Source organism: Acinonyx jubatus, chromosome C1 (assembly GCF_027475565.1).
Source record: "Acinonyx jubatus isolate Ajub_Pintada_27869175 chromosome C1, VMU_Ajub_asm_v1.0, whole genome shotgun sequence".
Taxonomy (NCBI): domain Eukaryota; kingdom Metazoa; phylum Chordata; class Mammalia; order Carnivora; family Felidae; genus Acinonyx; species Acinonyx jubatus.
Genome location: NC_069381.1, coordinates 163,740,564 through 163,764,422, shown reverse-complemented (window position 1 = coordinate 163,764,422; position 23,859 = coordinate 163,740,564). Strand labels below are relative to the sequence as shown.

General features: G+C 38.6%; 1 protein-coding gene across 8 annotated transcripts; it reads left to right on the top strand.

The window, feature by feature from the left end:
- PRKRA (protein activator of interferon induced protein kinase EIF2AK2) lies at positions 1–22,881 on the top strand. 8 transcript variants are annotated; one of them, XM_027055397.2, is made up of 8 exons: positions 1–139; positions 691–860; positions 4,185–4,266; positions 6,366–6,444; positions 7,503–7,620; positions 9,095–9,189; positions 18,386–18,560; positions 22,167–22,881. In XM_027055397.2, the coding sequence occupies exons 1-8, from the start codon at positions 75–77 to the stop codon at positions 22,322–22,324; spliced, it is 942 nt and encodes a 313-aa protein (XP_026911198.1). In that variant the 5' UTR covers positions 1–74; the 3' UTR covers positions 22,325–22,881. The 8 variants fall into 8 exon arrangements, with proteins under 8 accessions (XP_026911198.1, XP_026911200.1, XP_026911202.1 ...); XM_027055399.2 differs by lacking the exon at positions 691–860 and having other exon boundaries at positions 5–139; positions 4,185–4,315; XM_027055401.2 differs by lacking the exon at positions 691–860 and having other exon boundaries at positions 88–139.
- Positions 22,882–23,859: the final 978 nt, after the last annotated feature.

Genomic DNA, 23,859 nt, shown 5'->3' with positions numbered 1-23,859 from the left:
CCGGCTGACCCGGGGAGCGAGGACGTCGCTCGGCACCGCTCTTCCGCCTGCCGCCAGACCGTCCTTTCTTCGCTATGTCCCAGAGCAGGCATCGGGCTGCGGCCCCGCCGCTGGAGCGGGAGGACAGCGGGACCTTCAGGTCAGCGCCCGAACGGTCGGGGCCGAGCCGGGCAGGGCCGGGAGTGGTGGGCACAAGAGGCGGGGCGGGAGAGCCCGCTTTCCAGCGGCATTCTGGGTAGAGCTCCCTCCCGGCGCTTTCGCCCGCGCGGCTGCGGGCGGACCCGCCGGCACTCGGCTCCGCCCTCCCGGCGGCGCGCGGGCCGGGGTCTGCGGCCTGGCCCCGCCCCGCTTGCGGTCTCGGTGCGCGCGCGGGGTGGGCGGAGATGGCCCGCGGCTGCCGCCCGGGAGGGGGTTTATGTGGGGTTGGTCCTGAGCGGTAACAGCACCCAAGACCCGAGCGAATCCTCCCCACCCGCTTTTAAGTTGTCTCCTTACAGCCCCTTTCACCCTGCCGGTTGCCCGCCGCAGCGGGGCTGGGAGACTGGTGCGCTTCGCCATCGCTGGTGCTGGCCGCAGGGGAGCTTCGGCGCTTCCTGCATCACTGTTGGTAGCAGTCAAATCTAGCCTCTGTATGCTTCTGCTTCCCTCTCCGCTTTGGCATGCAAGGCACACCTTTTCTGGTTTTTGCAGTTTGGGGAAGATGATTACAGCTAAGCCAGGGAAAACACCGATTCAAGTATTACACGAATACGGCATGAAGACCAAGAACATCCCGGTTTATGAATGTGAAAGATCCGATGTGCAAATACACGTACCCACTTTCACCTTCAGAGTAACCGTTGGTGACATAACCTGCACAGGTCTGTGTGCTCAGTTAACCCCGATGACCATGTGGGTTGGCCGGCAAGACTTGGTATTGCTTTTCAGTTCGGAAAAGTGCCCTTTTTAAACCAGGGACAGCTGTGAGGAGCAGGCTCTTGAAACTGAGACCTCTCATCTCGGGTCATGGGGACTTTCCAACTTCATCTGATTCTCTCCTTCATTTTCTCCTCTCCAGACACCAAGAGAAGCTTAGAAACATACCTTAGGATCCTCCTACGGTTCTTCCAAGAATTAGAAGCAGGAAAGGTTTTTGGAGCAACCATAGCTGGGTCAGTAGGTGCTGACAAGTTTCATAGTGTCATAGATTATAGCAGATGCCAAGAGACCTGATCCCAAAATATTCTGAGCCTCTTCTCTTTGTCCATAGTGTCCATCTGGGACTTTAGGCCCGTTGTACCACACTTGATTCTGTATCCAAACAAAATGAGGAAGACAGAAGCCTCAAATACTGCATTTCATAGCACCTTCTAGTTCCTGACCCTGTACAGGTTTTAGTAAGATGTCATCTCCTTTTTTTTTTCAGTTTTTTTCATGTTTATTTTATTTTTGAGAAAGAGAGCACGAGCAGGGGAGAGGCAGAGAGAGAGAGGAAGACACAGAATCTGAAGTAGGCTCCAGGCTCCGAGCTGTCAGCACAGAGCCCGATGTGCCCCCAATGCAGGGCTCGAACCCAGGAACTATGAGATCACAACCTGAGCCAAAGTGGGAGGCTTAACTGACTGAGCCACCCAGGTGCCCCTCATCTCCCTTTTTATACATGAGGAAACGGATTCAGAGAGATTATCAGTAACATGCCCAAAGTCACATAGCAATGAAGTTTCAGAGTTCAGACTCCCCTTATTATGGTCTGTGAGCTTGAACAAATGATAACTGAAGTTGCCCATTTGTAAATGTAGGCATTCTATTTCTTATGTATATTTAATTGCAAACACAAAAAATATTGAATACTAAATTTGGAAGAATGCTAAGAAAACAATTCCACAAGAAGGCTGGAGTTGCACCATCTGGTAAACGAAAGGCATCATTTGCTTAGGTCCCTGAAAATCTGGAATCCACTATTTTCCTTGAAACTGCTTTAAGAAAATCTTGAGGCTTTTTTGTCTATATGAGACAGGTGGATTGTAAATGCCAGCTACAAGTTTACTCATTATGAACCATACAATCATCACATTACTCCTTTAGCAGATCTATTTTTAAATATTCAGCGAAAATTTAAGAAAAGAAATGGTCTTTTTCCCTTTAAGATTAACAGCCTATGGCAACCAACTATTCTGTGTAGGTCCCCTACTCTCCCCACACTGCCCTGTCTTCCTATGCAAGTTTATGTGCCTCCACAGCTTCAAATACTATCTAAAGGTTGATAATTCTGAAATCTGTCTTCAACCCAGCCCCAGTTACAGAACAGTCGTCCAACCTGTGCTTGCTGGGCATCTTCACTTGGATGGCCCAGACTGAATCCATCTCTTTTCCCTTAGATCTATTCCACCTCTATTCCCTAGCTCAGTAAAGGCACCACCATCACCCATTCGCTCATAGTAGAGTGTTGGGTTTCATTTTCTTGACTCCTTCCCATCCCTCTGCCTCTTGGCCACTCTTCCACTAAGTCTTACTTCCTAAACGTCTCTGGTACCTGCCTCCTTCCCTTTTGTTTTCATTGCTGGTGTCTCGGCCGCTGTCTTCGCGCACTTGGGCCACAGCTGCTATCTCACAGATGCTCTCTCAGCTTCCAGTCTCAGGCTGTCCATTCCTCAAAGGACACTGGCATTCAAATCTTTTTGTGTCCTTCTTGCTGTTAAAATCCATTCGGTGGTTTGCCCATCATCCTCTGGATAGATACAGGTTTCTTAATAGGACTTAACAGCCTTGCTTCTCAAAATGTGTGATCAGCAGCAACATTAGTATCACCTGGGCACTTGAAGCAAGTGCTCTAGAATATCAGGCCCCATGCCAGACCTGCTGGATCAGAGTCTGCATTTTAACAAAATTCCCAGGCAATTACTAGGGACATTAAAGTTTGAAAAGCACAGATTTCGGAGACTGTTCTTTGATCTCCCTTCCTACCCTCCAACTCTGTAGCCTTTCATCTCAAAACTCATCTCCTTAAGCATTCACCTACCAACTGATTGGAGCTCTTGAGAACACCATGCTCTGTGTCGCCTCTGAACCTTTGCAGGTGTTCTTTTCTCTGCCTAGAATACTCTTCCTAACCCCCAACTTTCTTCACATTACTAGCTTTTACTAATCTTTTATGTCCTCATTGAGTTCTCTCTTCCTGCATGAAAACTTTCTGAATCCTTCCCAAGTAGAGGAGCTACCCCTTTTGTGTGCTTCCCCTCCAGCCTGCACTTAGTCTTGTTGTAACACATACGACTGTATTTCAGATTCGTATTTACAGGCGAAATCCCATACTGGGCTGTGTGCTCTTTGAGGGCAGGGATTCTGTTTCCTATTCCACCGTATCCCTCATAACTATGTTAGTAGATAAAGGCATATGGGTTGTATGTCCTCAGACATTTGAGAGTCACAGTTGAAATTCATTCCATATCCCTTTTCTTTCTTCCACAGTGAAGAAATGGACATCAGCACTTTGGTACCACTTTTGAAGGGTTCTCAACACCTAGTTTGAACTCAGAAGGAAATTAGTTGGATTTACTATTTATCAGGTGTGATTTCTTACTGAAATTAGGCTTCAATTTCAGTGATTAGTCAGGCCTACCCCCTGCCACCCCATTGACTACTAAGAGATACAGATTATATCAAAGACACATAACATAAATTCTCATCTTACCTGTATAAACCTTCTCCCACTGTACCCAACATGTATGTAGGACTGCTTAGCCAGTCAGGGCTTTAATCCAGTATAGGATGGATGATTAGAATAAAATTGTGTACATTTTGCTGTCAAATAGGGTTGATATAAGTAGCTCTGCTCCTTTGAAGAAAACTTCTTGCTACAGAAGAATTTCCTCTCTCTCTAGGAATAAGGAAAAGTAAAATACTAAGTTGTATTTTTCATAAAGTGTGGCATGGCCTACTTCATTACCATTTTATGTAATAAACATATACAGATTTTTTTAATATAGGGATTCATAAAGTTAAATAGGTAAAATGTTTAAAATCATGGGTTTTTCATATATTAATTTCATATGGTGAATATTTTGTTACAGTATGTAGTATGTTTTTATTACCTGCGTGTATATATACAAAAACTGTACTGACTTTGTTTTGCATTATGCAAACAGCTATGCAAGCCTCATATTTTCACAGCATATAAAAACATTTTTTTCTTAACCTTAATTCAGGTGAAGGTACAAGTAAGAAGCTGGCGAAACATAGAGCTGCAGAGGCTGCCATAAACATTTTGAAAGCCAATGCAAGTATTTGGTGAGCTAAATTTCTTTGTATTCTGCAGCTCAAAAATATCATGGCTGAGGTAAGATTAAAATTTTGAACATGGTCACAAAAGCAACAAAGTCAACAGCTGTTAGTATTTAGCTCTAAAATTCTATTTCCTTGTAAAAACCTGTCACCATAAAGACAACTTTATCCTTAAGAAATTCACTCCACCAATTAACTGTTAAATGAAAGCTCTCGTGAACTAGGCGTTTTCCCCCCTCACTGGGATGCGACAATACAAAACCCCAGTTTTTCTGGCAAGTATCTTACTGTATTAAGACTTTAATAACTTCTGTACTACAGAAAACAAGGAATGAAGTGGAAAAAGATCAGTGGAAAATACTCTTAGGAATTCTAATTTAGAAGGAGACAAAGAGATTTCCTTTTATTATGGAATGTATAACAAATACAAGAAGATGTTAAGGGGGATGTTAATTCTTGACATGATTTTTCCAAAATGAATTTGTGTTATCACTTCAGGTGCTTTTGGAGAGTATTGGTCCTGGAGCATCTCATGTCTCATTGGATGATGTCCTTTGGTTTCTGATGGACACGTCCTGGGGCATGCTGAGCCTTCAGATTCTCTTTACGTGCACTCAGTTATTCTTGGAGTTCAGTCTGGTTTATCTGCTCATAGTTGACAGCAGAGGCCCATGGGAATTTAGGATGAGTTTTTCTCCAGCCTCAAAACTTTTGCTTTAGCACGTACTTAGGTCCTCATGCAGTGCTCCTCCCATTTCTAAGCTCTTCCAAACCATTTGAGTAGTTTAGAATGAAGCATTGACAAACTTCAGATCTCACAAAATGATTCTTGATTCTTTGGGGTCATATGTTATAGTTGATTTATGCTGGCTTTCTAGACATGCCAAATGGCATGGCAGGTATTGGATTCTCCCCTCGCTGGTGGTGACCATGCTATTTCTGTGCAGTCCAAAGGTCAACCCAAAGTGTTGAGTACATTTGTAGAAATGAGTGTACGTAGTGTCCTTTCTGCACATGGGCACTTCGCTTTGTCAGCAAAAAAGGCTAACAAACTTTACTATATATTTGTGCTTCTTGACAGATAAGATGGGAATTACTAAGCTGTAATCAGGGCTAAAGTGGCCTGATTTAATACAGAGACTTTCTCACTTCTCCATCACAATTATTTGGGTAGCTTCGGCGTGCAGCATTGTAAGTGAATATTCATATCTCATCAGCCTATGTAAAGCTTGAAGTTCTGGCAGGTGGAAAGGAAACTTGAAGAAGTGCCAATAACTGAACCTTTTTTGTCACCAAAGAAATGACTCTTCAGCCTTGTAGGTGATAGTAACCTTGAATGCAGCTTTATTCAGTGTTACACACTCATCCCCCAACTAACTAGTAAATTTAAACTAGTTAGAAGAGATTGTTCTCTTTTTCCCTAATTACAGTCCCCACATGCTGGAACCAGATTCATGCAGGCCATCTATTTTATGCAGGATATATGTAAGTCTTAGGAGGATCATTCTAGCATAGAGCAGATGATATATCAAACAAATCTTTCTTCCATAATTATATGAGGGGAAAAAACAACTTTATGACCTGTATCATTCACCTTACCAGGCTAAATTGCCTAATTGTTAGTCTTCCCTTTTTGTGGCTATAACATTAGTATGCTTTATTTAAATACATTTTTATTGAACACATAATATACAAAGCACTACAAGGCTTATGAAGGTAAGTAATCCGTAGGCCCTACCATCAAGGATTTGACAGTCTGAACACAGGAGAGGTGTGGTGAGGGATGGACAAATTACATGTATTTGTAAGAGTATAATTTATGGTCATATAATTTGCCTAAGAAAGGGTCAACCCAAATGTCAACAGTTCTAAGGAGGGAGAGATTATGTTTCATTGGAGTAACAAGATAGGTTTCTTAGTGGAAGTGGCATTTGAGATATATCTCGGATAATAGATAAATCATGTTCTCATTCAGGTGGGAAAGAAAAGCATTCCATGAAGAAGCAAGAGCAAAGGCATAGAGGATTAAATAGGAAATGCTTGTCATTTATTTAATAGTTTGGGGAAAAGTATTTTGTTTTATAACACTTTAAAAAAATGTTTAGCTTTGCAGTTCCTGACCCCTTAATGCCCGACCCTTCTAAGCAACCAAAGAACCAGCTTAATCCTATTGGTTCATTACAGGTACGTTGCACAGTTTTTCCTTACTTAACATGTTGTCTATTGAAGAAAGATGTCATGTATTGATGATATCACAAGGGCTGAAATAAGGAATAAATATTTTAGAGATAAGATGGTATGATATTTTGTTTTCCCAGTTGTGATCATTAGATATTACAGCACTAACTTGAAATTATTTTCCTATTTATTTACGTTTTGGATTTTCTTCCATATACAGTATCTGCCTTTGGTTTGTGGAATTCTCATTTGAGATCAACAGGACCTCAGTGCACATGGGTAGAGTGTTTTATACTTTAAGAATATTTCTTGCCACTCTTGTGACAAACCTCTTTCTACTTCTGTTTAGAACAGAAGACTTTATAAAGAACCCAAATCGGGTAGCCTAACCCAAGAAAGGGGAAGTAGTTTATTTGCTTATTCTATAAAACAAACAAACAAACAAAAAACCTCAGCTTTGAATTTCTGCATGCGGAATATCCTTCTTGCAGATTATCCATGTGCTCTGTTGGACAGCTCCCCTCCCTATTACCCAGCCAGTCCTTTGGTCCCTTTCCTGCTGTCTGAGTTTTTCCATAGTGTTCTCCCCTGATCTTTCCTCAGCTTTGTCCAAGTCTGTCTGTTTGCCGCCTCTGCTCATCTTGCTGTTGTTGCAATGCAGTAGTTAGCTAGCTGTGGGCAGGAAGTCTATAACTAGGAAAGAGAGGCATTAGGAACTGAATGACAGTGAGACCTGTAGATGTCCTCACTGATGTTCCCCGAGAGGGCAATAGTAGCTCCTCTTTCTCTATGAGCTCTTTGATAGTGGCTCTCTATGGCTTAATGGAAGAACACCATTCCTATCCTAGCGGTAAACTGCTTCAGTTTTAGTATTGTGGGCTTGCAAGATATAAAATGCTGGAGTATTTATGGGGAATGTAGGGTCTTCCCCCATTTTTTCATTGCAGAATATCATTATTCCTTTCAAACTTAGAAATGGGATCAAAATCATGAAAGAATATCGTTTATGTGATTAAGCCATTGCATAGAAAAATTACTACTAAAGCCGCATCTCCACTTTCTAGGAATTGGCTATTCATCATGGCTGGAGACTTCCTGAATATACCCTTTCCCAAGAGGGAGGACCTGCTCACAAGAGAGAATATACCACAATTTGCAGGCTCGAGTCATTTATGGAAACTGGTAGTTACTTCTTTTTACTCTCTTAAAACTGAAGACATTTGAAATACTTTTACATGATGAATGACTATAGAAATTTCTGTTGTGATTTCCTTTCAAATATTTCTGTGGGGAAAAATTGATACACTCCTGTTCTACTGTCTCTTTCTGCAATTGAACTTAAGTTAAATATTTGGCTTAAGAATTCTTATACTTCAGGGGCGCCTGGGTGGCTCAGTCGGTTAAGCGTCCAATCATGATCAGCTCAGGTCATGATCTCGCAGTTTGTGAGTTCGAGCCCCGTGCTGGGCTCTGTGCTGACAGCTCAGAGCCTGGAGCCTGCTTCGGATTCTCTATCTCCCTCTCTCTCTCTGCCCCTCCCCTGCTCACACTCTGTCTCTCTCTCCTTCAAAAATAAATAAACACTTAAAAAAAATTTTTTTTTAAAGAATTCTTATTAATTTGATATTTTTCAGAATCATGGAAAATCATGTAATGGAAACTAGCAAATAATTGACCCTTTACACAGTCTGCACTGATGTGTTAGTGACTTAAAAATCATTTTAGAAAAAAGCAATAGTGAACCTCTTAGGAGTTTCAACAACTATCGTAGAAGATTGGAGGACTAGAAGAAGATCACATTTGAAGACAAGATGATTAATAAGAGGCTAGGTGGCAAAAACTAGCGTGAGATAAAAATAAAATAGAAATCATCCTTTTGAATGCTATTAACTTCCATGTTGTAAAGGCCAGAAACTACAAGGAAAAAGTCTCTTAATAGAGCACTAGTGAGGGTTCCTATTTTCACTTCTGCAGCCTGTTTCTATCATTCTTAAAATGGCATGAAATGAAATTTTACCTTGGCTAGATAGTAGTTTCAAATAGTAAGCAACTGTTTGCCCTTGAGAGGCAGTGTGGACCAATGCAGAAAGCACTGAACCATGCTTGATGCAGTCCTTGGTGTGCAAAGGTAGGCCTATCACTAATCCCTCTGGGCCTCACGTTTTAAATCTATAAAATAACAAGATGGAAGTAGATGATACTTATGATGTCTTTCAACTGCAGTTATCTTCCCTAAGCCCTTTTTATTCATGTTAAAAAAATTCCACACAGTTGTCAGTGTATAGAAGGTTACAAGCAAGAAGTCGGCATCAAGAGATAAGAGTTACAATTCAAATGTACCTTGATAAATGTGAATGCTTGGTCACAGTTAAACCAAATGGGATTCACTGAAGCTAGGCATAGGGAAATAGAGCTGTTCCAAACACAAAGTATAACTATTAAAGATAGTTAAAGTTTATTAAAGATAAACTGCCAAAGAAGTGCCTTCAGAAATGTAAGAATTAACAGTTGTATGAGGTACGACAAGCAAAGATGGCAGGTCAGCAAAAGAATAGTGTATAAAAATCATCAAAAACAATATTTTATACATCTGATTATTCTCTGTGGACATTAATTTCTTTCCTAAACCTACTTTTTTTTTTTTTTAATTATTTAGGAAAGGGGGCATCAAAAAAACAAGCCAAGAGAAACGCTGCTGAGAAGTTTCTTGCCAAATTCAGTAATATTTCTCCGGAGAACCACATTTCTTTAGTGAGTAATGATCAAGACACCTATGATGTCAATGTGATTAAGTAGCTCTTACTGTAGGAAACTTCCCTAGATTCCTTCTTGTATAGACACCTCAGGGTTGCAATTTTTAAAAATCTCCTTACTGTTCAGTTCTACACCACCCCAGTTTTAGTTGTCATGGGGTGACTAGGTAAGAGGGCTTGGGAGACACAAATTCAAAATCATATGATGGATTCTAAAATGATAGGCCAGTAGTGCCATTTTTGCCTTCAAATTAACAATGCATTCCCATGCCTTTGTTCATGCATTCATTTATCCACTCAGCAAACATTTAGTGAGCTCATACTGTGTGCCAAACTTTGTGTCAAGTGCTGTGCATACTGTGAATAAGACAGTTTCTGCCCCTAGGGAATTTGTAGCCTACTGAAAGAGAAAAGACCCCAACAAACTGGTCCATAGAGAGGGTGCTTGGGAACGTAGGAGAAGGATCCAGCCAAGACCAGGGGTTTCAGGAAGACTTCTTGCAGGAAGTAATATCTAAGTCAAGACCTTAGGATGAGAACAGGAGAAAAGAAACCCAAAAAGGAAAAAAAAAAAAAAAGCACGTACAGACACGTAGGAGTAATACATTATATGCCATCCGGGAACTCTACATAATTTGGTGTGGATAGAGCATAAATTTGGAGGAGGGTGTCTCAAACAGTCAGGCCAGAGAGGCAAAGAGGGATTAAATCTGGAAGGGACTATTATAGTAAAGAGATTAAATTCTATCCTGAGGGCAGAGCAAAATCATTAGGAATTTTAATCTGGGAAGGACAGGATTAGAAGTGGAATCACCGGCTGCACTGTGGTGAGTGACTAAGTCTTAGAGACGTGCTAGAATATTGTTACAGAAAACGAATGAGAAATGATGGTGGCCTCTACTACACTGGTGGCAGTTGAAATGGTCAGTGTGTAAAAATTATTTCGAAAACCGAAGTGAATGGGGCATGGTAACTGATTGGATGTGGGGAGTAAGGAAAACGAGGGAAATAAACATTTTTAGATTGGCAACTGAGTAGATGATGGCATCATTTAATAATATGGGGAACACAGAAGATGAGTGGGATTTAAGGGGGAGAAGATAGTAAGTTAAATGCAGAATGTATTGAATCTGAAATGTTTGTAGAATATGTTAAGTAAAGATAGTAGGCAGTTGGGCAAACAAATGTAAAGCTTAAGAGGTTAGGCTACAAGTGACATATTACTTGCGATTCTGATATTTAGAGATAGATACATCTTGTGGTACATTCATTATCTGAGTGTTTATGAGGTAGGGAATGAGAAGTGAAGATTATAGCAGTGCCAAGTTTATGATAAAATAAGGGCTCATTCTTAGAGAAAAAAAGTCAAAGACATACACATTAATATGATTTTGGTTTTACCTTTTTAATAGAAAAACATAAAACATTGCATCCACTTCTTTTAAAATTGGATCAGAGATGACACCAGAATCACAAAGCACAGATTGGTTTATAGGTGAATTCTGTTAAATCTTCAAGGAAGAGGTAATTTCCAATGCTATTTAAACTCTTCCAGGCAATACGTCTATAACATAGGGGAAGCTTCTAAATTTATTTTTCAAAAACAACAATAACACTAACACCAAAACCTGACAATAGCAAATCCTGGTGGAAAAAAATTATGGATTAATCTCCCTTATAGTGAAAAATCTTAGTAATATATTCAGTGGAACAATAAAAGAATAATATACCATAGAGAGGTTGGGTTTATTTCAGGAATGCAAGGATATTTCAAGGTTAGTAAATCTGTTACTATAATTAATCACATTAATGGGTCAGAGAAAAACAATCTTCCCAATGGGTGCCAAAAAGATATTTGACAATCATTGATAAACACTATTAACATATCCCTATTGTGATTCAAAATATATACCTCAAAAAAAAATCAAAATCATAGTTATGTATTTACTTATTACATCCCTTCCCATTAATTTCATAAATATGACAATGATATCCACTAATGGCATTTTTTAAACCTTGTTATAGAGGTACCAATCGATATAATTAGACAAGAGAAAACAATAAGAGGTTGAAAATCAAAAAAAGGAGATATAAATGATCATTAACTGCAAATAATATGATTGTGTTCCTATAAAATCTGCTAGAATAAGAGAATTTATCAAGGTAATTGATCATAAAATTAATATATAAAATCAATAGCTTTTCATATTATTTACAGTTATGAAAGTAACCACCACAATAATTAAAGAGGATACTTAAAAATTGCTTCTGGAAAGGGGACCAAAGGTAGGGATGGAGCAAAGCTCAGGATTATTGCTTTTATAATTCTGTACTATTTGACTTTTTGTTGTGTGTGTGTATTACTTAACAAAAGTTATGGAGCTTGGTAACATTGATCATTTTATAGTAAAATAGAAATCTTTTTTAAAGTGTACTTGAAAAAAATCAACAGTTTATTTATAGATATTAAGAGGTAGAATAAAAGAGATCTTATTTTCAACAATAGAAAAGAAGACAATGTGCCAGGGAATGAACGTAAAATGAAATGTGCAGGACCCATGTGAAAAAAACTTTAAAACTTTACTGAAGGATTTAACAGAAATTGAATATATGTAAAGCTGTTTCTTTATTAAAAATAGGAAGACTCAATATTGTTAATATAGTACTTAAGAAGGTAATGTAGTCTCAAAATCTACTGGAATTTGGGGCACCTGGGTGGTTCAGTTGGTTAAGCATCTGACTCTTGATTTGGGCTGAGGTCATGATCTCCCTGTTGATAAGATCAAGCCATCAGGGTCTGGGTTGACAGCATTGAGCCTTCTTGGGATTCTCTGTCTCTCCCTCTTTCTCTGCCCCTCCCCTGCTCATTCTCCTCTGTCTCTCAAAATAAACTTTAAAAACCAAACAAACAAGCAAACAAAAAATCTACTGGAATTCACTTTGGATCTCAATACAGCTTTACTGCATTTATCTGGAAAAATGAACTCTCAAGAATAGCCAAGAAAACTGAAAAGAAAGAGTGCCGAAGGTGGGGTTATACCTTACCAGATATACTGTAAATCTATAGTGATAAAACACGTACCAGTACAGGAATAGACAAAGGATAAAATAGAGAACCCAAGTATAGACCATAATCATATAGGAGTATAGGATATGATAACAGTGAGATTTCAAATCAATGGGCAAGAGGATGGATTATTCAATAAATAATGTAGAAGTAACTTAACAGCCACATTTGCAGGGAGGAAGGGAGAGGAAGCTGTATATACCTGTGCATGTGTGACATATTTAGGTTGCTTCCTTATTCCTTATATCTAAATAAATTTCAGATGGATCAAAATGTGAACATAAGAATTGACAGGCTCTGTGCTGACAGCTCAGAGCTGGAGCCTGCTTTGGATTCTGTATCTCCCTCTCTCTCTGCCCCTCCGCTGCTCGCACTCTCTCTCTCAAAACTAAACATTAAAAAAAAAGTATGACCATGGGGTGCCTGTGTGGCTCAGTCGGTTAAGTGTCCGACTTCGGCTCAGGTCATGATCTCACGGTTCGTGGGTTCGGGCCCCGCATCGGGCTCTGTGCTGACAGCTCGGACCCTGGAGCCTGCTTCTGATTCTGTGTCTCCATCTCTCTCTGCTCCTCCCCTGCTCATGTTGTCTCTCTCTGTCTCTCAAAAATAAATTAATGTGTAAAAAAAAAAATTAAAAAAAATAAAAAAAACAAAAAAAGTGTGACCATAAGAATTGAAACCAAGTATGAGAAAACTTGGAAGAGCTTTCCTTTTTAAAATTCTTAGCATAGGGAAAAACATTTTAGTATAACTTATAAGCTATAAAGTAGTAGAAGATTTATAAATTTGACTACACAAAACCTATTATTATATGGCAGTAAAATCTGTAAATAAAACTAAGAATAAGAAAGAAGAAATTATTTGGAACACTGATCTATAAATGGACTGTTTTCTGTACCACATAAAAAGCTCTTACACATCAATAAAAAAGATAACCCTGTAGAAGAAATACAAATGGTTAAAAAAAAAATGATCAGCTTCATTCATGGACATTAAACTAGATAACAATTTTCACCTTTTAGATTGATGAAACCTACAAAGTTCGATAGCACCTGCTGTTGGCGAGGGTATCCGAAAACAAGCACCCTCCAAGAATGTTGATGGAGGTATAAATTGGTTTAGAAATCAGTCTGGAAGTATTTATCAAAATTAAAAGCATACATGTTCTGTGACTCAGTTCTACTTCTAGAAATTATCCTACAGGTAAAGACATCCAAGTGCAAAAGAGTTTTATTGTAACATTGTTAGTAAAAGCAAGAAATCAGAAATAACCTAAAACCCGTAATTGAAGACTGGTAAGATAAATATAGTGCATATATGTGCATTGACATGAGAAAAATGAACAAGATGTAGAAGAGTAAGCTATCATTTTTGTTTGAAAAGGAGACTGTGTGTGCTTGAATTTAGAACAGTTATAGAAGGATATTGAAGAAATGTTTCAACATTAAGTACCTCTGGGGAGGGCAACATAAGTTTCCTGGGTAGAGATAGTAAGCAAAAGAGACTATTTTTCATTATATATTTGTTCCTATTGCAATTACTATATCAAAGAATGATACTTTTTAAAAACCAAATTTTAAATTTCCAACTAAGGAATATGAAATTCTATTTAAAGATCCTGAATAGCCAAAATAATGTTGAAAAAGAAAACCAAAGCTGGATGCATCACAGTCCCAGACTTCATGTTGTTTTAGAAAGCTGTAATCATCAAGATAGTATATTAATGGCATGATAACAGACCTACTGATCCATGGAACAGAATAGAGAACCCAGAAATGGACCCACAAATGTATGGCCAATTAATCTGCAACAAAGCAGGAAAGAATATCCAATGTTCTTATACCAAACACAAAAACAAACTCAAAATGGATGAAAGACCTACAGGATACCATCAAAATCCTAGAGAAAACAGGCAGCAACCTCTTCAACCTTGGCCACAGCAACTTCTTACTAGACATGTCCCTGGAGGCAAAGGAAACAAAAGCAAAAATGAACTATTGGGACCTCATCAACATAAAAAGCTTCTGCACAGTGAAGGAAACAACAAAACTAAAAGGCAGCCTATGGAATGGGAAAAGATTTTTGCAAACAACAAATCAGATAAAGGGTTAGTATCCAAAATCTATAAAGAACTTATCAAACTCAACACCCAAAAAACTAATAATCCAGTGAAGAAATGGGCAGAAGACATGAATAGACACGTTTCTAAAGAAGACATCCAGATGGCCAACAGACACATGAAAAGATGTTCAACATCACTCATCATCAGGGAAATACAAATCAAAACCACATTGAGATACCACCTCACACCAGTTAGAGTGGCTAAAATTAACAACTCAGGCAACAACAGATGTTGGCAAGGATGTGGAGAAAGGGAAACACTTTTGCACTGCTGGTGGGAATACAATCTGGTGCAGCTGCTCTGGAAAACAGTGTGGAAGTTCTTCAAAAAAGTAAAAGTAGAACTACCCTATGACCCAGCAATTGCACTACTAGGTATTTAGCCAAAGGATACAAAAATGCTGATTCGAAAGGGCACGTGTAGCCCAATGTTTATGGCAGCATTATCAGCAATAGCCAAACTATGGAAAGGGCCCAAATGTCCATTGACTGATGAATGGATAAAGAAGATGTGTGTGTGTGTACACAATTACAAAATTCAAAAAGAATGAAGTCTCGCCAGTTGCAATATAGATGGAACTAGAATGTGTTAATACTAAGCAAAATATGTCAGAAAAAGACAACTATCCTATTTTTTCACTCGTGGAATTTGAGAAACAATAAGTGAACATAGGGGAAGGGAAGGAAAAATATAAAGAGAGGAAGAAGGCAAACCATAAGAGACAAAGTACACAGGGTTGCTGGAGAGGATATGGGTTGAGTGATAGGCTAAATGGGTGAGGACTATTAAGGAGGGTACTTGTTAGGATGAGTACTGGGTGGTATATGTAAATGATGAATCACTAAATTCTCCTGAAACCAGTACTACACTATGTATTAACTAGAATTTAAATAAAAACTTAAAATAATTACAATTTTATTAGTAAAAAAAACCTCTATTTAATAGATTTTGTAGATTATTCAGTTCTATATACTGGGCATCCCTGTGATCTTTTTGAAAATTCTTTAACCTCTGTCAGGCTCACTAATAATTAAGACTAAGATTTTCTGTCCTGCAACTGTGCTGAATTCATGTATCAGTTCTAGCAGCTTTTTGGTGGAGTCTTTCAAGTTTTCCACATAGAGTATCATGTCATCTGCGAAAAGTGAAAGTTTGACTTCTTCTTTGCCAATTTGGATGCCTTTTATTTCGTTTTGTTGTCTGGTTGCTGAAGCTAGGACTTCTAACACTATGTTAAACAACACTGGTGAGAGTGGACATCCCCATCATGTTCCTGATCTCAGGGGGAAAGCTCTCAGTTTTTCCCCATTAAGGATGATATTAGCTATGGGCTTTTCATGTATGGCTTTTATGTTAAGGTATGTTCCTTCTATCCCAACTTTCTTGAGGGTTGCATTTCTATACACCACTAATGAAGCAACAGAAAGAGAAATCAAGAAATCGATCCCATTTACCATTGCACCAAGAACCATACAATACCTAGGAATAAACCTAACCAAAGATGTAAAAGATCTGTATGCTGAAAACAATAGAAAACTTATGAAGGAAATTGAAGAGGACACAAAGAAGTGGAAAAATATTCCATGCTCATGGATTAGAAGAACAAATATTGTTAAAATGTCAATACTACCCAAAGCAATCTACACATTCAATGCAATCCCAATCAAAATAGCATCAGCATTCTTCTCAAAGCTAGAATAAACAATCCTAAAATTTGTACAGAACCACAAAAGACCCTGAATAGCTAAAGTAATGTTGAAAAGAAAACAAGTGGGAGGCATCACAATCCCAGACTTTAGCCTCTACTACAAAGTTGTAATCATCAAGACAGTATGGTAGTGGCACAAAAACAGACACATAGACCAGTGGAATAGAATAGAGAACCCAGAATTGGACCCACGAATGTATGGCCAACTAATCCTAGACAAAGCAAGAAAGAGTGTCCAATGGAAAAAAGACAGTCTCTTTAGCAAATGGTGCTCAGAGAACTGGACAGCAACATGCAGAAGAATGAAACTGGGCCACATTCTTACACCATACACAAAAATAAACTCAAAATGGGTGAAAGACCTAAATATGAGACAGGAAACCATCAAAACCCTAGAGAATAAAATAGGCAACAACCTCTTTGACCTCAGCTGCAGCAATTTCTTGCTCAACACATCTCCAAAGGCAAGGGAATTAAAAGCAAAAATGAACTATTGGGACCTCATCAACATAAAAAAACTTCTGCACAGTGAAGGGAACAATCAACAAAGCTAGAAGGCAACCAACAGAATGGGAAAAGATATTTGCAAATGACATATTGGATAAAGGGTTAGTATCCAAAATCTATAAAGAACTTATCAAACTCAACACCCAAAAAACTAATAATCCAGTGAAGAAATGGGCAGAAGATGTGGATAGACACTTTTCCAAAGAAGACATCCAGATGGCCAACCGACACATGAAAAGATGCTCAACATCACTCAACATCAGGGAAATACCAATCAAAACTACACTGAGATACAACCTCACACCAGTCAGAGTGGCTAAAATTAACAACTCAGGCAACAACAGATGTTGGTGAGGATGTGGAGAAATGGGAACCCTCTTGCACTGTTGGTGGGAATGCAAACTGGGGCAGCTGCTCTGGAAAACAGAGTGGAGGTTTCTCAAAAAATTAAAAGTAGAACTACCCTATAACCCAGCAATGGCACTACTAGGAATTTATCCAAAGCATACAGGAGTGCTGATTCGAAAGGGCACATGTACCCCAATGTTTATAGCAGTGCTTTCAACAATAGCCAAATTATGGAAAGAGCCTAAATGTCTAACTGATGAAATGATAAGGTGTGATTATATATACAATGGAATACTACTTGGCAATAAAAAAGAATGAAATCCTGCCATTTGCAGCAACATGGATGGAACTGGAAGATATTATGGTAAGTGAAATAGAGAAAGATACATGTTTTCACTCATATGGAACTTGAGAAACAACGGAAGGCCATGGGGAAAGGGAAGGAGAAAAAAAAATAGTTATAAACAGAGAGGAAGGGAGGCAAACCATAAGAGACTCTTAAATACAGAGAATAAACTGAGGGTTGATGGAGGGGATAGGAGAGAGGGGGAGATGGGTGATGGGCATTGAGGAAGGCACTTGTTAGGATGAGCACTGGGTGTTGTATGTAAACAGTGAATCCCAGGAATCTACCCCAAAACCAAGAGCACACTGTATACACTGTATGTTAGCCAACTTGACAAGTTATATTAATAAAATTTTAAAAATAAATAAGACTAAGAATAGCTTGCCCTACTTTGTTTTTGGCGTACGATATGAAAGCAATTTGAGAAAAATAAACAAACATGGTAGAAAGGGAAGGATATAAGGGAGAATAAAGAAAAGGGGAAAAAAGAAAACAAAAACCATAAACTCAGTTGGGATCTGGGAAAAGTCTGATAAGAACTTTTAGACGTCCTTCCTTTCATTTGAATGACTTGTTCTTCTCAAACCTAACTTGCACATCACACCTTTTCTACAGTTTGTTTTCTGCTCTACAGCTGTTAGTTACAGTGATTGGTTGGTATTTAATACAGGAAATCATGAAGATAAGAACATTGGTTTTTATTTTAATTTGTAAATTGCTCCATTAGGCAGATTCACTTATTTTCAGGTTGGTTTATACTGCTCTTAAATTTCTTAAGACATCTTTTTTTTAACATGCATCTTAATGTGGCCATCAGAAAATTTGGCTGAGAGACCTTTGTCCTACACAAAAGTATTTTTAAATACTTCCAGTATATTATTGTATGTGTTTCTTTCTTCTGTAACATTGTGGTATTTGTTAAGAGTGTCCTTGTTGGTGTTGTCTACTTTAAATGGGAAGTTTAACCAAATGGTATCCTTTTAAACACGCTCTCTGGTAGAGAGCATTAAATGTGCCTAATAAATACTTTTAATTATATCATAGCATTAGAGCTCAGTCAGAGTTAAAAGTCTTAATTTTCATCTCTGTTTTTCAGACAAATGTAGTAGGACATTCTTTAGGATGTACTTGGCATTCCTTGAGGAATTCTCCTGGTGAAAAGATCAACTTACTGAAAAGAAGCCTCCTCAGTATTCCAAATACAGATTACATCCAGCTGCTTAGTGAAATCGCCAAGGAACAAGGTTTTAATATAACATATTTGGATATAGGTATGATTTTTTTCCTTAGCTTACCGCAAAACCTGTTTCTTTTTAAAATGTATTTGAAAAACAAAACCTGTGTTATAATTTATTTCATTGACCAGGGATTACAAATATAAAATATATATATATACATATGTGCGTATATATATATACACACACACACACACATTTATAAATACATTTTTATTTATAATAAATACATATTTTATACATATATATAATTAGAATAGTAATATTTATCATTGATCTGTCTGTCCTATTCTTATAAATAATGCTAATAGCTATCATCTATACAGTTGTAATAATAAAAACAGTAGCTCATATTTATAGTTTTATTATAGGCCAGGCACTGTTGTGGGGATATTACATATTTCAACTTAACTGAATTCTCAAACTAATCCTGTGAAATAGGTCTATTATTTTTACATATAAGGAAAGAAAGTAAGGCACAGGAGAGGTTCGGAAACTTGCCTGAGATGACAGCTAGTTAGTGGTAGAGTCAGATTAGGGGAGGAGTCCCCTAGACACAGATACAGTCTGGCCCCCAGACACAGATACAGTGTCTATTAAACTAGCCCTGATGGAGAGCTTGACAAATAAAAAGGCACCCACATTTATAGAATAAGTACCAAGGTTGTGGGGGCCAGACCCCTTCTCTCCACTTTGTCACCATATGCCCATTCAAGGAGATCAGTGGGGACAAGTACTTTATAACTCTGTTCCATCCCAGCTATTCTAGATTTCCTCGAGCTCTTAATCACTTAGATAGACAAATGTGGACAAATTACATAGAAAGTCAGTTTGGATTTTAATTAGCTTTATAAAGCCAGCCTGTGTTTGTGGCCTGTGTGCATGTGCCTTTGGTGTCTTGACTTAACATGTGTAATATGTGAAGAATTTGATATCCCTTATAGCATCCCCAGTGGGCTATGGGGACCTAGCTTGAAGGAGCTGTTAGCTGTGGTGTTTAGGTGCTTAAAGAACTTCTGATTGTCTGCTACTTCCCGAGTGCAGTATCTTAATATACTGAAAATGATGCAGAACCTGGGAATTTAGTACGGACACATTGTCAGAAAAGATGGTGGATGGGAGACGATTCATTCAATAAATATGTTGCAGGGAGTATGGCCGGAGTCACAAAAGATGAGTCCACAAACAAAGTGCAGTTAAGTGAAGGTCCTCATACTTGAGTCAGAATGAAGACCCCCAGAATGAAGCTTCTTTTTATTAGGATAATTGCTAAAGACTACGTGCATAAAGTCAGCTAAGCAAGTGTTAATCAATCTAATGGCTTAGCTTTTCAAGGTTGAATTTCGAGTTAATTGGTTTCTACAACACTAGGAAGGGTCAGGTGTGAAGGAGGATCGGCCCTGGACAATGTTAATGGCTCTAGGCATTCCTTACGCAGCAGCAGCAGCGGTCAGCTATGTAAACATGTCCTAAGGCCTTGTACCTTCTCCAGCCCTTCCCTTTTGAAGTCTTTTCCTTTGATGCTTCTCTCCTGCATCTCCCACAAACATATTTGTAAGTATCTACACTTTGTTGAGTGTTTAAGATACAGAGATGAATAAGCCATGTTATGAATAGGACTATGGATGGTTTTGAATCTGGGAAAAGAAGGAAACTTAAGATGGCCTTTGAGATTATGAATTAATGATGCCTTTAAAACGAATCTTACCAATTTTAAGAACTAAGTAGTTCTTGTAAATATAGAACAGCAATCTAAAAACCACAGCTAATTTGGCCTTTTTTTTTTTTAATTCGGTTTATTTGTTTGAGAGAGAGACAGAAAGCGAGCTGGGGAGGGGCAGAGAGAGAGAGATAGGGAGACACCGAATCCGAAGCAGGCTTTAGGCTCCGAGCTGTCAGCACAGAGCCTGGACACAGGGCTCAAACTCATGAACTATGAGATCATGACCTGAGCTGAAATTGGACACTCAACCAACTGAGCCACCCAGGCGCCCCTAATTTGGCCTAACGTCCATGCAGTTACCTTCCAAAAAACCTAAATGTTCTCCAAAAAAGATATGCAAAAGGCCAACAAGCATACAAAAAGATCTCACTATTATTAGTCATCAGGGAAATGCAAATCAAAGCCACAGTGAGGTACTAATTCAGACCCACTGGGATGATGACTATGATGAAGAAAATAAGAGATAACAAATGTTGACAAAGATGTAGAGAAATTGTAGCATTCCTCACTGCTGGTGGGAATGGAAAATGGTTGAGCTGCAGTGGAAAACAGGAGTTTTGCTGCTCTTCGAATGAGTTACCATATGACCTAGCAATCCTGCTAGGTATATACCCAAAAGAATTGTAAACTGGTATTCGAACAAATACTTGTACACACATGTTCATAGTAGTACTTTTCACAGTAGCCAAAAGGTGGAAACAGCCCAAATGTCCATAAGCAGATGAATGGATAAATCAGTCATGGGATATACGTGCAATTATTATTATTCAGCCATGAAAAGAAGTGAAGTTCTGCTACATGCTACAACATGGATGAACCTCGAAAACATACTAAGTGAAAGAAGCCAGACACAAAAGGGTCATGTTGTATGATACCGTTTATATCAAATATCCAGGGTAGGTTAATCCAAGATGGTTGCCAGGAGCTTCAGGGGAGGGGAAACGGAGCAACTGCTTGATGTATCTGGTGTTTCTTCTGGAGGAAATGAAATGTTGTGAATGTTGTGTAACTAGTGAGAGGTGGTGGTTGCACAACATCGTGAACGTACTAAATGCTACTGAATAGTTCACTTTAAAATGGTTAACATTATGTTATGTGAATTTTACCTCAATTTAAAAGAAAACAAAAGAGTCTCAACGCCAGCACTAGAAAGCCTCTTCACACATGAAGTCATTCCACTGTATCTGGATGTTTCCTGTTATATGGACTCTAGCTGAAATAGCGTTTAATCATGACCACTTTTAACAAATTGTAACTCACCTGTTTCTACCTCTTTCCCTTGTGTCATCTAACCGTCTTTAGTGACAGTGATTGATCCATTGATGAGAATAACATTTGTTTCCTGAGTTTAGGTATTTTTAAAACATCCTAACCCATATGCAGTATGGAACTAGACTATCTGCATAGATGTATAACAAAAGAACATTGAAGGCAAGAGAGAAGTCTTGCTCTGAACCCTGTATTTCCTGGTTCAGATGTCTACTGAAAGTAACTCTAGACTTCATAGGGAAGAAGACAATCTCTCTAGTTCTCTAGCAAATGGCTTTTTCCTCTCTAAAAAAGTCACTGTGGTTCAGTTTGCAAACACTGTTCAACTAGACACATTAGAATTGCCTTGGGAGCTCTTAAGAGGAAATGCAAGAATCTGGCTACTCCAACCCCTAGTCCTGTGTGTCTGATTGAGCCTGCATTTCTTTTGAGCTCCGTCAGGTGATTATGAAGCCCAGTTGTGTTTGAGAGCTACTAGAGTTGATCAGTTGTGTTTTGGTGTCTGTTTGTATAAGGGTGATAAAGATGTGGAGGAAGCAGAGTCCTATACCATAGGTCTATAAAGGAAGACAATAGTAAAAACTTGCTTTCACAGAGAATCTGCTTTCTATCCACTTGGTCTTAACTGTGCCGTTTGAATGTCATTGCAGAAGAGCTGAGTGCCAATGGACAGTATCAGTGTCTCGCTGAACTATCCACCAGTCCCATCACAGTCTGTCATGGCTCCGGGATCTCCTGTGGCAATGCCCAGAGTGATGCAGCTCACAATGCTTTACAGTATTTAAAGATAATAGCAGAAAGAAAGTAAGCCTGAAGCAACTTAGAAACCCCCCGTAGCACATAAGAAGTCCCCCTTTCACCCCTTCCCAAGTAAAATGTTTACTATGTTTGAGTTTGTGTGTCATTTCTAAATCTCTTCATAGAGTCCATCAACACCCCAGATTTAATTATCTCCTGGTAGTTATTAAGCTCTTTTTAATGGCTTCAACTTTGTATTGGTATATTGTATTTATAAACTTTGTACCATAGGCAGAGTGTAGCACCCATTTTACAATGCCATGTACATAGAAGGAAGAAATTGCATGTTTGTTGTTGATGACCATGATGAAGATGATGAAGACTAAAACTGCTAGCAACAGTCTTTCTTACTGGTGCTTAACCTCTTCTTTGCGCAAGGCTTTGTAAAGGGAATTCGAAGGAAGCCCCTTAGAACTACAAGCGTTGAGGAGTGCACTATCAGGCCTCTGTTGAATGTGAGTGTTGAATTTCAGGGAACATGATTGGTCTGCTGTTCATTTGAATCCATGTAATAAAAAGCTGTTGTTATAACAGATTCCGTTCGTTTTGTTAAAGTGTTACTGACCTGACTTTGGCCCCTTCTTTTTAGCCATTCTTGTGAGTGACATAATGTGGATATTCTGTTACTTAAATATCTCTAGTGTACTTCTGAAGATCAAAGTTGAGGAAAAAACCTATGGCCTGAGCAAAAATTTACAAATGTATACGTGATGAATCACTTCCATATTTTCTCTAAGCAACTGCAAGTTGGTCTTTTTCCTCAACATAACTGTTTGTAGATGAGTTAGCAGTTGAAAAAGCATTAGTAAGATTACCAAAAAAACCCAAAAACTTAAAATTGAATTATAACTCAATTCCATTGCAAGAATGTTTCAAACAAAGCAATGAATGATTGAAAGGTTAAGAGAGAAGCTTCATGAGCAAATTTTAATTTTGCCTTTTATGTTTCCATATATCATCATCTAACACCTCAAGCGGTCCATCTGCCAGCACCAGTGGATAGTGCTCCTTTTGTAGATTAGATGGAAGTCTCAGGCCTGTTTTCAGAGCTCAGGGAAAGCTTCAGAGCAAGAGAGCGCTGAATGATAAAGGTAGGTTTTGACAATCTCAAGTGATAATCTAGCAGGAAGTATGTAACAAGTATTTTCTGTCTGGGAAAAAATCAGACCTAAGTGGAATCCTTTGAGAAGAACAAAACAATAAAGGAAAACCAATGCATGTAACTTATTTAAAACTGTAAAGAACACTGTTTCATATTATAGCTATACATATCAGTTAAACCATGGAATTCTAAGGATCTGTTCTTGATGAAGTTAAGGAATACACAGTCTAGAAACAAATTTAGGCATAAACAGGAACTTGTGGGTCATTAAGTTTAGACTACTTTAGGTTTTTATGAATGCTCTGGAATATAGAAGGGGCACAATGAACTTTAGAGATGACAGACTTCTGCACAGCAAAATGCTGACTTTGAAGAGGGTAAGTTGAGGAAAGATTTCATAAGGCATTGGAAAAAGAAAAGATCCTGGTGGGGGGGGGGGGTGG